This window comes from Macrobrachium nipponense, chromosome 20, assembly GCF_015104395.2.
Source record: "Macrobrachium nipponense isolate FS-2020 chromosome 20, ASM1510439v2, whole genome shotgun sequence".
In the NCBI taxonomy this organism is placed as follows: Eukaryota; Metazoa; Arthropoda; class Malacostraca; order Decapoda; family Palaemonidae; genus Macrobrachium; species Macrobrachium nipponense.
Genome location: NC_061089.1, coordinates 61,334,155 through 61,352,052, shown reverse-complemented (window position 1 = coordinate 61,352,052; position 17,898 = coordinate 61,334,155). Strand labels below are relative to the sequence as shown.

The following is a 17,898-nucleotide window of genomic DNA, read 5'->3' as shown; positions in this document are numbered from 1 at the left end:
TCACTCATTTTGGAAAGGCCCAGAAGTCTGACTCTTGATCATGCAGCTCCTATACTCCGATCAAGTTGTCAGAGGCAGGGCACTCCTCCTCGCTCTCACGACCAGGAGGAATAATACAGGTGTGCAGAACTCCAGTCAGTTCTCCTACCAATCAGTGAGTCTTCCTTATGTAAAGGACTGAGTGTTTGTATATCGTGTTGGAACAAATCACAATTTTTGAAAATAAATTTTAATTTTTCTAACTATACAAACCTGAGGTCCTTTACATAAATGCCCACCTCATGCCACCCCTCAATCTAAAACCTGGGCCAAAACTCAAAGTGGAGTGTTTTCATCCAGGCAGGCCCCGTCTACCGGGCGGAAGTTATTGCCTAACCACCTTGTTCAAGAATTTAACGGCCGTATTCCAGCCTATGCTGAAAGTAATTCCTTATGTAAAGGACCTCAGGGATGTATAGCTAGGAAAAATACAATTTACTTTAAAAAATTGTGATTTTGTGTTGTTTAGATTTTCTGTATTTGTGTTTGAATGTTATTATTATTGATAGGGCTTAGTTTTTCCAGACCTCTGAGTCTCAAGTAGACTCTTCTCGGGCTGTTTCTCAGGGATTAATCCTGAGAAGGAGAAGGGAAAAAAATAAATACAGTAATACTTTGGGTTACGAACCGATTAGTATACGAATTTTTTAACTTACGAAGTGACGACCTCATTCTGGAATACGAATTTCGCTTGGAATACGAATGCGCGAATTTCCATCATGGGAGGCCGCCTGATTTGTTTACATCGGATGAGCGTGGGATCTGCGAACGCATTTTTTTCGGCCAAAACTTAACGCCTGCTTTGTTTACATTGGATGAGCGTGGGATCTGCGAACGCATTTTTTCGGCCAAAACTTAACGAGGGTCACGTGACTTCCTCCTACGCATCCCTTGACCCTTTTTAAACCATAACTCTTTCAATATCTCGCTGGCGGTAAGATTGAACGCATCTGTCCGTGATACGCTCTCAAATTTGCTTAGTGATTTGCGCACGTGTTGTGTTTCCGTAATAGTGCTTATACATTACTATTACCCAAATACTAAAGACAATGGCTCCCAAGATGACGAAGGCAAGCAGCAAGAAGGAAAGCATAAGAAAGAAGGAGATGATTACAGTCGAAATGGAGAAGGAAATTATCCAAATGCATGATAAAGGCGAGTGCGTGAAAGACATTGCAGCATTCTTCAAGCGGTCGCAATCAACGATCTGCACTATTTTGAAGAAAAAGGAAGAAATTAAAGCCAGTAAAGCATCAAAAGGTGTCACAGTATTGACGAAACAACGGCCTTATATTCTCGACGATGTAGAAAATTTGCTCATAGAAAAATATTTTTTCAAAATTGTGAAAGACAACTTAGTGTTGCGTAAGCGTAAAATTAGTGATCGTAGTGAACGGTGCTCTCTAGAGAAAGAACCAGAAAGTCTTCCAGAAGTGTTCAGGGAGGGAGATTTCCCCCCCAAGCCCTAACCCTCTCCTCCTCACCCTTCCCCTCCTCCCGTCTCCGTCAAGCCAGCAGCCACACTCGCCAAAGGTAAAGTTCAGGTTTTACTGTGCATGCATATTAAATCTAGTGTTTATATTTAATTTCATTCTTCAATTTTATAATTTTATGTAATTCCTACACGAATTTTCAACCTTAGTGAACAAAAATAAATGGAAAAATATGAATTGAAATGGTTATTCATGGTCGGGTGGAACGCATTATTTGCTTTTTATAACATTCTTATGGGAAAATCCATTTGGGTTACGAATTTTTTAGGTTACGAAGCAGGTTCTGGAACGGATTAAATTCGTAACCCAAGGTATTACTGTAATAATAATAATAAGAAAAAAAAATAAAAAATAAATTAAATAAATAAATAAAAAAATTTAGTCTTTATTTGAGAAACCTGTCTTATTTAAAAGGGTTGTATAGCTAGGGAAAATAAAATTTACTTTCAAAAATTGTGATTTTGTGTAGTTTAGATTTTCTGTATTTGTGCTTGAATGTTATTATTATTAATAGGGCTTAGTTTTTCCAGACCTCTGAGCCTCTTCTTGGGCTAGTTCTCAGGGATTAATCCTGAGAAGAAGGTAAAATTTTTTTTTTAAATAATTATAATAATAATAATAAGAAAAAAAATAAAAAATATTCAGACTTTATTTGAGAAACTTGTCTTATTTAAAATGTTAATGTGAAAATTTATTTCACAAGTAAAAAAGAAATTCAAAACTGGAATATTGTATGTGTAGACTGTTTAATTATAAACAAGGAAAATACTTGAATTAGGGACTGTCTGTAAGAGGCGATAATATAAGGGACCTGTAACTTGTGTCTAATAAAAATAATGGATGCTGTTATTGGATGGTCTTAAAATGTGACCAGAAAGAATCAGTTTCTCATTAGTGTAGCTGACAAAGGACATGTAACTACAAGTAATGCAGCTAATGCAGCCACATGCATAACAAACAAAAGCAATGCAGTCAGAAGTACAGTAACCAGAGATGATGAAACCACGGACATGTAAATTTACTGTTCAACTCCGGCTGCAACAAAGCTCATGGGATCTGCATTGACTTGCAGTGCAGACATGACTTAGCTTTCTGAGGTTGCTAGTTTCTGACAATAATTTTCAGAGAACTATGTAGACAATAACCAGATATTGGAGCCAATAACTGGGGATCGGCGCAAATAAGTGGAAGTAGCACCAAAAATCCAGTTGTTGTCATCGCACGACAAGCACTATAAAACTGGATTGCCCATAACCGAGGCCACTGATAATCAGGGACTGCCTGTATTTTGGAATGGAGTGTTTAGGAAAAAGTTTGTACTAGAAATTAAGTTTTTATCAAATTACAGGAGTCCCCAGTTATTGGCAAGGGTTCTGTTCCGATAGCGTGATAACTGAAAATCTTCAATATTTTCAGCAGCTTATTGGCACTGAAAATTGGCAATATTTTCGGTACCAAAAAGGCCTGAAAATAGTTTTTGGGTATTGGCGTTGGTAAGTGGAAGTCATTGCCCGTCAGCCCTGAAAAGCCCAGAAAATTGCTGATTTTCATCACTAGACAAGCTCCGTAAAACTGGATCACTGATAAGTTGGGTCTGCATGTACATATGCATGTACTTTGTGACAAAAGTGAATTTCATTGTTGTTAACTACTTAGTTTTTAATTACTTGTTGCATAAGAAAGTAACAGTACAGTACTTTTATTTCAATGTTGTTAATTACTGAACAGGAATGTAGAAAGCTTCGAAGTTGTTTCATTCAGATTATTCTCTTATTTTATTTTCAGGAAATTATAGATCAGCAGTGAAAGACTGTGAAAAGGCAATTAAATTTAATCCAAATTATGTGAAAGCAATTTTACGTGCAGTTGAGTGCACCACAAAACTGAAATCTTGGGATGAAGTCATATCATGGTGTGATATTGGCCTTCAGTTAGATGCTGCAAACCAGAAATTAAAAAGTGCCAGACAGACTGCTGTGAAGGAAAAGGTAATATACAATATCTGTTCATCTTAAAACCAAATAACCATAATTCTTAATTCTTTTGTCAGATATGTGTTCATGCATATCTTAATCTTCATTTACAGATTATATCTGTGCTCACAAAGGCTGTTGTTTTTGTTTTAAATTCTTTGGTTAGATCTGTTTGATCTGAAACAAATTGCCTATAAAGCAAGTACAGTGAACCACTCCGTATTTGCGCACTCTGGATTCACAGACTTTGATATTCGCGGATTTCTCTCTGGAACATAATACGTACCCCCATTATTCACGGAAAATTTGCCTATTTGCTGTATTTTTATGTGAGAAATATCCACAAATTCCTGTTTTTTATCAATTTCATCATAAAGTGCACTTTTTGTAATAAATCTATTTAAAAAAACCAGGTATACAAATTTTTAGTTGGTTTTTCTTGAGTTTTAACTAGATAAAATAGGCAGTTTTAAGCTTTTTTATAGTGTTTTCAACTATTCACGGATTCTAGGGGCATCTGATATGTGTCGAGTAAGGAAATGCAAATTCAATTAATTAATTAAAATTTAAGTAAAAAATTAGACTAAAGCTAGAAAATGTATTGGTATGGTTTGGAAATGTATTTAGAAGAAAGAGTGAACAATGAGTGCAAAGCCAAGGCTATGGAACAAGGTTATTAGAAGAGATATTCAGATAGTGCAGAGACTATTAGAATTCCATCCTATGTCAAAGGGAAAGGTGATGTAAAAATATTGGCTAAGATATTCTGCGCTCTTTGTCACTTGTTTTTTGTTCTCTGACACACACTTGAAATTTTATTCACAAGGGAGAAGAGTTTATTAGAAAAAAGATTGTGTTGCCAGTAAGTCAGGTTTTAAAAGAAAATCTTTCCAACTATGTATGTGAGCCTTTGATTATAAAGTATTAATGAATTGTACAATTCCCATTCTTTTTTCTTTAGTCTATAAAGTATAAAATGAATTGTACAATTCCCATTCTTTTTGCTTTAGTCGTTATCCACGTATGACTTGGTGTATGCAGTCTGATGTAAGGCTGGGACTGCTTACCTAATAAGGAAGTTGGGACAGAGGAAACTTTTAACTTTGCATAAATTATTCCGGTCTATTTCTCACTTAAATGAAAATGTCAGCCAGTCTCGGGGAATTTCAGTTATGTAGTGTTCAGTTGCCTGTTTTCAGTTGACATTTTTGAAGCAATATTTATAGATAGTATAACTTTTGAAACATCAGAACAATTTTATGATTAAAAGATGTAAACTGCTTCCACATAGTGCCGTGAATTTCTTGTTGCACTATGACTAGTACCCTGCAAGCTTTTCAGGTATGTGCAGATCATCTTTGATGAATTATTTGCTGAGGGGTGCAAGCAAAATGGGAAGAGCAAGTTAGTGTTCCTCAGCTGTCATTAACCATCACCAACAAGGCAGCTTCAGTAGTTGGGGTTTCTAATTGGGAGACATGAAAAATGGGCATTTTAAAGAGGGCAGTGGGTGGTTTCTTTGAAATAAAATATTCAAAACTGTATATTTACAGAAACTACAAGACAGAGATGCTCGAAAGAAGGTCCAAGAGGAAAAGAAAGTTCAATTACAAGAAGAGAACTTGATACAAGCAATTCAGAAACGAGGTATCAGGTTAGGAAGCAAATATCTGGAAGGTTCATCATCAATAAAATTATCAGATTTGGAGCCATGCCATCCATCAGCACAGGTATGGTTGTCATGAAAACAGAAAATTTTATCATTTGTTGGTTCAAACGATATGCTTATCTCTACATACAGGTTCACTGTTCCTTAATTGGTACCAAATTTTCAAGTGCATGTGGCTAAGAAAAGTAGTGCTTATGTAAAATGTTCCATTGTTCATACAAATAACAAACCTAGGTTTGTAACTTTTAAGATAATCTTCTAGCATCGGCTAGACAATCATCAATTTTGGGGGCTAGACAAGCACCATAAAACCAGATTGCTGATAATTGAGGCCACTGATATCGGGGAACTGCCTAAAGTACCAACATACTCCTCACATGATTCATCTGCTGTTGTGATGTTACAGCCAGATCCCTCCATGACGTCTCCATCAGCTTTGCCTGTGTTAGTGACGTCACAGCTTGCTGCTCTGAGTATGTCGTCAAGTATCCCAACTGCAGATTTCCTAGTCAAGGCAGTGTTGGAAAGACTGAATTCAGTGATTGAAGAAAAGTGTATTCGTGCTTTAAGAAGAAGAGACATATATCATGTGTCATCATCATCTTCCTTTTCGTCGTTGTCAGTGTTGCAGTCATCAGTTTTCCCTGTACGGCCTCCGGCTAAGCATTGGAGAATCAGGGATTTCATGTCTGATCCTAGTGCCAAGAAAAGGTCTTGTTTCTTCTTCATATTCAGGCCAAGACAGTCACATCCCAGTCAAGAGACATGTTCTGGAATCGGCACTGTCTTCTACTCCTGGACGTGGTTTGCCCACGTTCGTTCGTCCTCAGAAGGCAACAGGCATAGTATGTAGTACTTAAGTCGGACCTCTATCTCTTTAGCTCTGGATTGTGACTTTACTGCTGTGGACGACGTTGGGACGACTTCAAATTCCGTATGGACGTATGTGGATATGCTAAGGCCTCTCGCTAACAGGAAACACTAAGTAGTACCTGTTTTGTCTGTTTGGCCTATTAAAGTTAAGAGGAAGGATGTCAACACTTCAAACAAGAGATCCTGGGTTACAGATTCTTCTGATAACAACTGTAGTGGTGAACATCGGTGCCTTGGTAAACATCCGGGATGTTTCTAGGCCTACGTATAGGAGATGGTATTAGTAGTCATCTGTTGGACCAGGTTGTGTTCATCCAGTAGTGTTTGCGATTCCTCTGCAGTGAGTCATAAACGAGGAGCTGGGGTAGGCACGGTTATGGTTCATCTAAGAAACAGTTGGACGTGAGAAGAAGCCGACGTTCACATTCAGGATCACAGATCAGGGACCATGGCCAACGTTTGTCTTCCCTGAGCTGTGGACGTGACGTGACCAGGCTGTGGGAAGATTCACGTCCGTCGTACGAGAGAGGTTCTTTATTTATGAGGTGGAGGATTTGGATAACCAGAATTTCTTTTCCTCTTATGCAGAGGTTATAGATCTTATTCATCAGTTCAATAATCTCTCTAAGAGGACTGAAACTCCTTCCAGGATTGTTCTCGCAGGTATCGAAGCGGTGCTAGGACATAAAAAGGATTTTAAGACTGTGCTTTTTAGTTGCCTTGCTCCAGTCATGTAGATTTGGTTCTACGACGTGAATTTGTTGATTGCAGGAGAGGATAACTCATTAAGGTCGAACAGATCTTTCAAGTTTCTTCCAGCTCCTCCTCTTCATCATAGGAGATACTATACTATACTCTGTTTTTTTCATCTGTCCATCCGCCTGTGGTGTTTTTGTATGGTAACACTGCGTCCTGGGCTTTAGATAGTTACGCTATGTGTAAGTTTTAGGTAAATAAAAGGATATCTGGGTGTACATTTGCAACTGAAAAGTGTTTTAATAATTTACTGTATGCGAATTACACCATTAATATTCGAAATAGGATATTATTATAATCGTTGAATGTAAGCTGAATGCAACTATCTAAAGCCCGGGATGCAGTGTTACCATACAAAAACACCACAGGCGGATGGACAGATGGAAAAAAACAAGAGTATAGTACACCTCTAGTACACCTGTTGTTCCACTAGTGAGTAGGCAGATTAATCCAGACTTTGTGCAATTAAGACCTGGCTAAACTTTGGATCAGGTTAGAAACTTTTGATCAGGTTAGGTGTCCCTCTCTAATGTTTGAAGAAGTGGCTGCTTTAGAGATGACAGCATCTTCAATCCTCCAGACAGCATCTTGGTTGTATTTATGGTCTACAACTATGACCAAAATCACTTTGTCTGCTCCGATAAGGAGTTCGATGGATGATATAGCTTTTTATCAGATTTCTCCAATCTGGGCCTAAGACCATCTCATGCATAACGAATCTGAGTGCTAATGTATGGGCAAATATTCCTTTGATGAGAAGGGATGCAATAGCCAAGGTGGCCTGGTCTGTAGATGTGAATTCCTTATTGTCACTAAGGAGTGGTATATTTTAGTCTTGATTGCTGTTGCCAAAGGGTAGGTTAGAGGTGGCCATTGACAGATGTAGGAAGGAGCCTGCTCAACAACAGCTCTTTCAGAGCAGGGCTACAAGAGGTAGGGGAAATAGGGGTAGCTGCATAGGTACTAGATGATAGAGTGGGCGCTTCTCCCCACTCATTGCCACCAGTGGGGTGATGACTGGTGAACTATTAGGCTATCTGGCAGAGTTACGGGGTGGAGTCGTGGTTAGTAAATGTCCTTTGGGTAAGTTACTGACCTTAATGTTATTCTTTCAGTTCGCCCTTTCCTGGACCTGTCTTACAATCAAAGATCTCAAAAATGCCTAGTACTGCAAGAGGATGTGAAGATTGAAAGAGAATGGAGCAGTGTTGCAAGTAAAGTGTCCTTTGCCGGGATTCTACAGCCGAATTTTCCTGGTTCCATAGACCAATGACAATTTGAGGTCAGTCATAGAATCTGTCAATGTTGAACATGTTCATCAGGAAGATGAAGTTCAAAATTGAGACTCCAAGAACAGTCATAGCAGCGGTCAGGGACGACTTTATGCTGACTATAGACTTGAATGACACATACTTCCGGATCCCCATCCATCCTTCCTCTCGGAAGTTTCTTTGCTTCAGTCTTTGGGAAAAGTTGTTCCAATTCAAGGTCCTTTGCTTTGGTTTGACGTAGTCTCTGCAGGTGTTCACAGGAGAGGGTGACAGGGCTTTGGTTTCTGCTTGGGCTCATTCTCAGGGGTTCAGACTTATAAGATATCTCGACGACTGGCTGGTCTTAGCGAGTTCCAAGGAAAAACTGATTCAAGACAAGGATCAACTACTTGTTTTGCCACAGTTTAGGCATTATGGTAAATCTAGAAAAGTCTAACCTAATTCCCAATCAGAAGATTCTATACCTGGGAATGGTGATACACTGCTGCATTGAGAGTTTTTCTATCTGAGCAGAAGATAGAGAAGTTCAGGACAGTAGCTCTTGCCTTTGACTTCTTTGAGAAACTAATTCCTCACAGTTTCCTACATCTACTACGATCACTTTAGTGGAGACTAAAGGAGTTTTGGTCTCCAGCAAGAGATCCCCCTCACATGCAAGTCCCTTTGTCGTCGGAGATCAGAAGCGATCTACTTTGGTGGCGGATGACAACAATCTGACAGTGATGATGCCCCTCAATTCACCCTCTGTGGAACTTTCACTGTTCCAGAAACTTCTTCTGAAGGTTGGGGAGCTGATCTAGAGGAATAGCTGATGTCTGGAGAGTGGAATCAGCAGGACAGTCAACTACACGTCAATGTGCTGGAGTTGAAGGCAGTTTTCCTAGCATTTCAGCAGTTTCAGGAGAGGGTGACAGGGCACTATTGTACTGATGTCGGACACCACAACAATAGTAGCTTATGTGAACAAACAGGGGGAACTGGTGTCTTGTAAACTTCATCTAATGATCCAGTTACATGAATGGGCTGTAAACAAATGAGTGGACCTGATAACCAGGTACATTCCAGGCAAAAGAAATTTAGTGGGTGACAAACGAAGCAGACAGACACAGATTCTGGTCTGCACCAAGAGATTGCAGACAAGCTGTTTGGCATGTGGGGGAGACCAATGATAGACCTCTTTGCTCTAAAATTCAACAGGAAACTAGAGGTCTATCGTTCAGTAGTCCCAGACACGTTCACAGTAGCGGAGAATGGTTTCCGGATCTGTTGCTGCTGTCAGATGTACTGAGAGAGATACCTCCCTGGCACAATCTACTTTGTCAACCTCATGTGGAGAGGTATCATCAGTCGGTAGTCCCTAACTCTTTATGGATAGAGACTTGTAAAGTATTTCCTGCGAGCAAGAGGCTTTTCTTTAAGAACAGCATCTTGGTTGAGAGGTTATCTCGGAAAGTTTAGTCTGTGTATCAGGGAAAGTGGTCCGTTCACTGTGATTGGTGTCGTAGATGGGGTACCTCTCTTCTCAGAACCTCTGTTCAACAGAAGCTGATTCCTGGTTGTTCTCAGAACAGAAAAACAACTTACGTTTCAGCCATAAAGGGCTACAGGGCTGCTTTGGTTTAGTTTTTCGTTTGAGGGGCGGGGATATAACTACATCTTAGGAGATATTTGTGCTGATTAAGAGCATTGAGCAGTCATGTTCCCCTAGAGAATTAATTTCTCCCAGTTGAGATTTTACTCTTGTACTGACTAGCCTTACTTGAGCTCCCCATGAACTGTTGCGATGGGCTACAAATAGTAGACTGTTGACCCAGAAGACAACTTTTTCCCAGCCTGAGCTTCAGCCAAAAGGGTAGGCAGATTACATGGTTGTCTTATGATGTCAGACATACTAGGGGATGGAAGTCAATAGCTTTCGAATTTGTCCCAAAATTCGTTGCTAAGACGAAAAATCCCTCTGTTCATGATGAAAGCATAGTCTCCTTTTCTATACCTTTTTTGGGAGACTTGGCGATAACCCTGACGAAATGTTGCTATGTCCTGTCGGAACACTGCATGCTTATCTAAAGAGGACTCTACATCTCAGACAGAGATGTAAGACTTTTTGTTAGCACAGTCCAGGTCAAGAAAGAAGTGCCCAAGAATGTAATCTTGTTCTGGATATGAGAAACGATCATGAATGCTTATTAGTCATCATCAGTTGCTTCAGCCAGTATTGGGCATGCAAAAGTGCATGTCCTCAGAGGGTTGAGTTCCTCTTTAGCATTCAAGAAAAATTTATCTTCATAGAATACTGAATGCTGGTCTATGGTGTCACCAAACCACGTTTACTTTCTTCTTCTTGAAAGAAATTGCCCATAGATCCTTGGACACTTTTTTCCTTAGGTCCAGTGGTGGCTGCTCAACAGGTTGTGTTGCTCATCCCGTGCCCCTGATGGGACAGTTTGATGATGGTGTGAAATGAATGAGATGACTGGTCTCTTTATTTTTCTTCTTTCTATCTTCTTCACTTAAGCAAGTGCAGTGGCCATGCTGTTTGAGTAATCATTAATGAATGAAGTTCCCTTTCAGTAGCAAACATTCCTCTCTTCAGCAAGGAAAGGGAGGGATGATAACAAACCTGCATAAGTGGTTACATTGGTTGGTTATTTGAACAGATATATTTGTTTTGGCAAGAATTTCATCATACCAATAAGGAAAAGACAAGCAAAACATCTTGCTAACATACAGACGAAGAAAATTCGCTCTAATATGATTACAGAATATCACCATATACGCGATATTAGCGTAGTTAGTGAAGGGAGAGAGGGAGGGGTGTGTAGTGTAACGCCCCCGTCTTGCCTGACACACACGTCACACTGTGCCCAGGCTTAGATCTTTGAGCAAAGTGATCTTCATTTATGATAAATATCATAGTTTTGGTTTATTAATACCCAAAAAGGAATGTGAAATTCATAATAATCATGATTTATTAACATTGTCTTTGTAAAAAGAGAGTACACATTCGAGTTCCACCTCTGACATTCTCTTGCTTTTACGTTTGTTTATCTATGTTTCTGCAAGAATTTCATCGTGCCAAAGATGAAAATACATGGAAAACATCTCGCTAACATACAGAAGAAGAAAATTTGCTGTACTAAGCCGAGTTAGTGAAGGAGAGAGAGAGGGAGTTGCGTAGGAAGGAGTGCCCTGTCTTGCCTGACGCAGTGCCCTAGTCTATGATATATGAGCAAAGGGATTATTTATGATTAAATTATGATAAATAACATAGTTTTAATTTATAATACCCAAATGAAAAATATACATTCATAATAATCATTTATTAAAATTGTCTTTATAAAAATACAAAGGAAAACTTTGAACGCCCGTATCTCAAAACTATACTTATTGACCTTCAAATTCTATCTTCTCACTTAGTTTTAAAGCTATAGCATTGAAATTCGGTATATATCTTAGAAAGACATTATAGAACAATCAAATAGAGCCCTTTTTTCCAATTTTTGTTTCATCTTTTTTTTTTATAAATTTTTTTTCCTGATTTATAGGGTTTTATTTTTTTACCATAATGAAAAATTCATATCTTAACAAAAAAAAATGACTTTTAGAAAAAAAAAAAACTTCATTTGATTGGAGGTCTACATCAGGTCTATATATGGTAGTAATCCCAGGTCTTAATATTAAATATAAAGGGAGGAGATAGAATTTGAAAAATGGTTATTTTCTGGATAAATGCCTTGGCGTCACAAAACCAAAGGTCAGAGGCGAAAATCATGTGCGGTTTGGTGATGTCCCAAGTCACCTTATTAAGTAATGATACTGAATACTTTGGTTTTGTTTTGATAAGATATCATAACCAGTTATGCATTTTCTTGTTTGTTTATGAATAAACTCCATCTTAATTGTTTGGAGGATCACAGAAGGTCTGCAAATAATTAAACTGGTAATGAAGAGTGTGGATGAATTTGTTGAATAGATGTAGAATTGGGTTGAAGTACATAGTAATTAGCTTGCCAGTTGAGATTCTCTTAGTAGGTTAATATTGATGCAAACTTGCCTGTGTTTTGCCAAATGTTTTTTGGGAGCTTTTCTCATTCTTCTTTCATCTGCATTTAGGGTTCATGTGTTCACCTAGGTGAGAATGGAGAACTAGTGTGGCCTGTGATGTTCATATATCCAGAATATCAAGAAACAGATTTTGTTCAAGAATTTTCAGAAAATGATTGGTAAGTTAAACTTAATACATTTTCATTGTATAGAGCTTATTTTATCTCAGATTATCTCTCTCTACTAAAAATGCAAAAGAGAGTGAAATGTAGCTTTATAACTGTTGATTATTTCTTGAGGAAATTTTTAAACAATGCTGTATTCCTTTAACACCTGCAGATAATGAGCTTCCATATATTCCTACTGGGCTGTGTTCTCATGGGTTTTTTTTCTCTCCACTACGGAATGATATAATGGACAGGGAAATATTCTTTGGATATAAAGAAGTGTTGTGTATCTCAATAGTATGTTAGAATTGGATAATTTCGTTGCTTTTTAAAATAATTATTTTATTTAACATGCATGTGTTTTATGCACAGAACATTCCCAAAGGAAAATTGTACAATTGAAAACATGATCTAGATAGCCTATCTTTTCAAAGTGTGTTAAGATACTGATTTTTCTCTTGTATATTAGTTGCCTAGAACTCAATGGCACTTAGTATTGTGTTTTATGAAACTACATAAGTATTCTGGATGTTGGTGTTTTATTTGCTGCATACCCACTAGCTGACAAATGATTGTGTGGGTGACAACTTGATGGTGGTCTTTCCTCATAGTGTATGCATTTTACTGTGTGGGGTTTTTTTTGTAGTAAATGATAGGAGAAGCAGTGTATTTTTCTACTATACTGCACTATGTATTTGATAAATAGTTTTTTTCATATGCCAATATTGCGTTTGCTGACTTTTTTCCTTGATTTTTAATGTTTAAATTATCTAAAGCTCCAATTTGGTATCCATTCAGTTAATTGTCTCAATTTTCATTTATTCTATTTTTATAAAGACAAATAATGTGAAATTATGTCCTGTTGTAGTCGGATCATTATACTTTTAGTAGATTACATTCTATGAGTGTGGATTGTCATGGATTTGGTCTGAGTACATTTTAGATTCTGGATCAGTTTAACTTGACTCATCTTGCAGTTGGAAGCAAGAGCTTTCCTTTCGGCAATCTGTAGAACAGTGGTTGATGTTACCCTAGGCCATTTTTTTCCTTCTTAGTATATTCTGTCTTCTCTTTTACCCGGATGACCACAAGTCATCTAGGTGAATAGAAAATTATTTACAGCTTTGTCTGCTTTCAGACTCTTAGGATACTCTTCATTTATCAAATGTCGGCAAGTCCGCTGACTCCAGTAAGATGTAACCAAGGTTTTGCTGCAGTTTTGTAATCCATGCTGATTCTGTAACATTTAGTATCAGCTTGTAACCAAGGAGTTACCAAAGAAGGTAGGGACCATTCCCTGGGGCTCTTACTTGCAGCCAGTTTCTAGTTTGAGTCTGTTTATAGTACATGGAAAATTATTATCTTTTGATACAGGCAAAATGATCAATTTAGCCATGGTTTGTAATGAGGCAAAAATATTAAGGATAAGCAATGAATCGTATTGTCAAAAACATTAGGAAAGTTGTATGTAATGGTGATATCTATCCAAATCCATAACTTTACCAGATAGACTATCCATAACTTTGCCAGATAGAATCTTGGATGAATCTTGGTGATAAATCCTCATAGAAAGTTCATAGCATACCCAAATTGAGGTATTAATTATTTTTAATCCCATTTGAAAAATGTATGTTAATACATTACAGTGTGAAGTTGATATGTACTTTAGTCATTCAATACTGTGGCCTCACATTGGTGATACTGAAGATTTAGTATGATTTTGAGAAGCTACTCAGTATGCATCTTTGTAAGTTTGTTGAAGATAAAAACCTGCTACCAGTATTACTGTTAGTTTCATAAAGACCTTGGTACTTGTGATGCACTTATCAATGTCTGCTGTCTTGCAGAATGCTAATCATGAGGGTTCAGAGGCATGCATGTTTGGTTTAGATTTTAGTTAGCCTTAGACAGTGTGATTCATGGAGCATTTATCTACCAACTAAGATTACTAGAAATTGGTATATCTTTTATTGTTATTTAAAACTAATTTGTAGTAGGCCAAACCCAAAGGGTTGGTGTTGGTGACCTGTATAGTAAATTTAATAATATCAGTCATTCCTCAAGGAAGTGTTTTTGGACCTTCGCTATTTATCATCTATTGTAGTGACGTGGCTAGTTCTGGAGGACAAACTCATTATGTACACCGATAATGCTGCTCTTCAAGCTGTGTTCTCTTTTCCTTAGGTCTGTGGTTGCAGAATCCTTAAATAAGATCTGGAACATTTATGAGTGGAAGAGTCTTTGGGGAATTAAGTGTAAACCTTCTAAAACTTGTAGTATGATATTTAGTTTATCCAGAAGACTTTTGCCTTTGCATCCTGATTTACAGTTAAATGGTACAGGTTTAAAGGTCAGTCACTTTTTTAAGATAATAGGTGTAAATTGATTTGACCTTTTGAAAAACAAAGAAAATTACTTCCTCTGTTCATCAAGAAGTTGGTATCTTGTAGGAGTGTTTTAGAATGTACTATTTGGAAGAAGTCTGTATTAGCTTTATTTTCGTTCTTCCTTGTTTGAAGCACCATTCAGCGTCTTCCCCTGCCGACTCTCCTCTTAAATTCTTGGAAAGAGTTGTCATGAGTAAAGTGTATTTTGCTAACTTATTGTTGATTTGTGGCATAAACTTATATTTCATTTTCTTTGTTGGATAAAATGTATTGAATTTAATTGAATATAGAATTTAGGCCAAAGGCCAAGCACTGGGACCTTTGAGGTCATTTAGTGCTGGAAAGGAAATTGATAGTAGGTAGGTTTGAAAGGTGTAAAAGGAGGAAAACCTCACAGTTGCATTGTGAATAATTGTTAGGAGAGGATGGTTGGCAAGATGGAAGAAAGACAATATTAACAGAGGTACAGTAATAGGAATGAAAGGGTTTGCAGCTAGGGGCCAAAGACACACTACAACAAATCTTAAGTAATCCCTACAGTGCACCACACAAGTACTCCCCTTCTGGGCTGCATAAAATGTACTACAATGACAAACATCCTCTGCATTCTTATTTACTTAGATGTTTTTGCTTGCAGAACTAGGCAGACTCTTGCTGCACACATTTTAATGTTATTAGCATCAGGTTTAATACCAAGTTTGCTATGAGTTTTATCTTTCTCAACTAACAAGTGGAATAATTTGCGTAGTGTAATTGTGGAATATTCTGATATCCAAATATTTAGGTAAGGAGCAAATTCGTTCCTGCTCTTTGTTGACATCTCTTGAATTTCATGCACACTATCGGTGTTAGCCGTATTTTCTATTCCCTCATTTTTAATCACCTTTTCCTGTAACTTGTCTGTTTGTTGGTTGATTTTCTTATGGAGACCCAATGGGTTTAGACTGTTAACCCTGTCCATAAGGGTTTTCAGCTGAAGTTATTCAAAGAAAGAAAAAAAAAGAATTAAAGAAAAAAATATAAATTTATTATTTAGTACCCATTAAAAAAAAAAAAAAAAAAAAAAAAAAAAAAAAAAAAAAAAAGGTCTCCCTTATATATCCATCACAAGAACCAAATAATTAAACAGTAGTTTAGAACAAAGTTTAACATGTTACTAAATCTTAATAATGAGTGGCAGTTAATTTTGTTAACAATGTATAACCTCCTTCATGTGGAAAATATTCAATCCTTGCCATTTTTATATTTGAACAAAATGATTATTCTATCTTTCTAGCATTGCTGACCACCTGAATGTAATGTTTGGACCAGGTGCTCCCCCTGCACCTTGGGATAGTGATCACAAATATTTTGCAAAGAATCTTAGAGTATTCTTTGAGGACAAGGACAACAAACTTTGTAAGGTGGACACCAATTGTAGTCTTCTTCAAGTATTACAACATCCAAGGTTAGTGTTACATTGTTGAGCAGATTAAGTATTTTTACATGTTTTATTAGATAGCTTTGTCGTCTGCTCTCCCAGTTACTGAACTGTAGGCAAATTTCTGTAAAATATACATCCAGTTGTCCAAGAAAATACAGGTTTCCTCTTTGAAGATAATTCCTGTAGCTTAACTAGCAATCCATAAATTGTATTTTTTTTATTGCAAATATATATTTCTACAGAAGAAATGAATACATGCCAGAGGATGTTGGCATGACAGGTGAACCCATAACAGATAGGTAATACGCATAGAAAAATCAAAGTGGATAAGCTTCAGGACCATCAGGAACCAAAAATAATTTGCTTAAAGCAGGTTGAGAACCAGTTTGTGAAGGACTAACCAGATTGTATGAAAGAATCTGATGAAGGGAGGGTTAGGACCAGACGTGGAAAAAAAGATTTGGAATAGTTTGAAAGATGGAAGAGTAGAGAAGAGAGGATTGAAAATCAGTGTAAGCAAAACAAAACTTGCAATGACTGGAAAAGAAGCAAAGTAAAAGGTAAATTCAGGAAAGTGGCCATACCATGTGAATGCCGAGGTGTGAACTCGGATGGTGTCATGAGAGATGATTAGGATTGTGTAATGTACTTTGAGAATTTTGATGCCTTATATAAGAATAGTATATGGTGGTAGAGATCAAAGCAGTGTGTTATGTTTTGGTGATAGACATTAGAGGTAGAACGTCTTTTACCTTGGAACACACTGGACTGTTAAATAGCTATTTATAGGCTAGGAACAAAGCTGAGAGATACTAGTAGTAAACAAAGCAAAAATGTATGATGTGTAATTAAGGTCTGCACTTTTCTCTGCAGCAGACGTGGTCACTGAAAAAGAAATGAATCTCGTATGTCTGATGGTTACAGAATGTTAAAATTTATTGTTTCAGTTTATGGCAGTCCCGGGTTATCAGCGATCTGGTTGTATGGGGCTTGTCTAGCACTATAACATCAGTGATTTATGGCTCCATAACGGGCCAAATTCCGGTTATCGGGGCCATAAGGGTGCGTATGGCACCATAAATCGCAGAGATTTGGTTAACGGCGGTTTTCACTTATTGGCACACCCCTGGGAATGGAATCCCCACCGATAACCAGGGACTGCCTTACTTCTGTAGCGTAAGAAAAGAGTACTACGTATATGCAAGATAATTTTTTCAAATTAATGGTGTTCCCTTATGGAAACATTAACTACTACTGTATTATAGAAGTAGTAAGCAGTAATTAGGTAATCTGTGATCTTTTTCATGGGAATAATTTTGAGCTCATTAGCTGATATGATCAGTGTAGTGGCCATCCAAGAATTCACCATCACTTGATTAATTTAAAAATTTAGCACAGCACTTTACTTTTTTTTTTTCCAGGTACCGCGTAATTGGTGGCACTCCAGGACTTATCGTAGTGGTTGAAGGAAGCAAGTTTATGTCAGAATTTATAAACAAATATAATTGAACATGTATTGTTGGTATTTATTCAAGAGATATCATTGCAGTTTAGCAACCCCTGGTGAAGTTTTCAAACTTCTTGGTTAGAGGTGAAATGTTTTGAGTACAGATTCTCATCCTCCCATACTTTCAAGCTATCAAAGATAGTCTGCATAAGGGAGCAATATGGAAGGCACATAAGGTAATGTATAAAATTCAGAGGGATGAAAATCTATCCTCTTTGCCATGTGATTACAAGGGCTTCCAAGAAAACTTTTTACTTCCATACTCTTATGTGTCTTAGTGTTTTATCTCGCAGTTG

At 37.4% G+C, this 17,898-nt stretch overlaps 1 protein-coding gene across 3 annotated transcripts in view; it reads left to right on the top strand.

The window, feature by feature from the left end:
- The window catches only part of LOC135226540 (tetratricopeptide repeat protein 4-like), a 119,819-nt gene extending 102,208 nt beyond the window's left edge, over positions 1–17,611 (top strand). For 2 of the 3 annotated variants that reach the window (XR_010317244.1, XR_010317248.1), the window contains exons 5-10: positions 3,318–3,520; positions 5,059–5,235; positions 12,188–12,297; positions 15,949–16,119; positions 17,043–17,271; positions 17,517–17,611. Coding sequence is in view for 1 of the 3 variants with exons in the window: in XM_064266205.1 (XP_064122275.1) it covers positions 3,318–3,520; positions 5,059–5,235; positions 12,188–12,297; positions 15,949–16,119; positions 17,517–17,604 (749 nt within the window). In the remaining 2 variants the exon portion in view is untranslated. The remainder of the gene's footprint in view (positions 1–3,317; positions 3,521–5,058; positions 5,236–12,187; positions 12,298–15,948; positions 16,120–17,042; positions 17,272–17,516) is intronic. The other variant, XM_064266205.1, reaches the window with a different exon arrangement.
- The last annotated feature ends 287 nt before the right edge of the window (positions 17,612–17,898 follow it).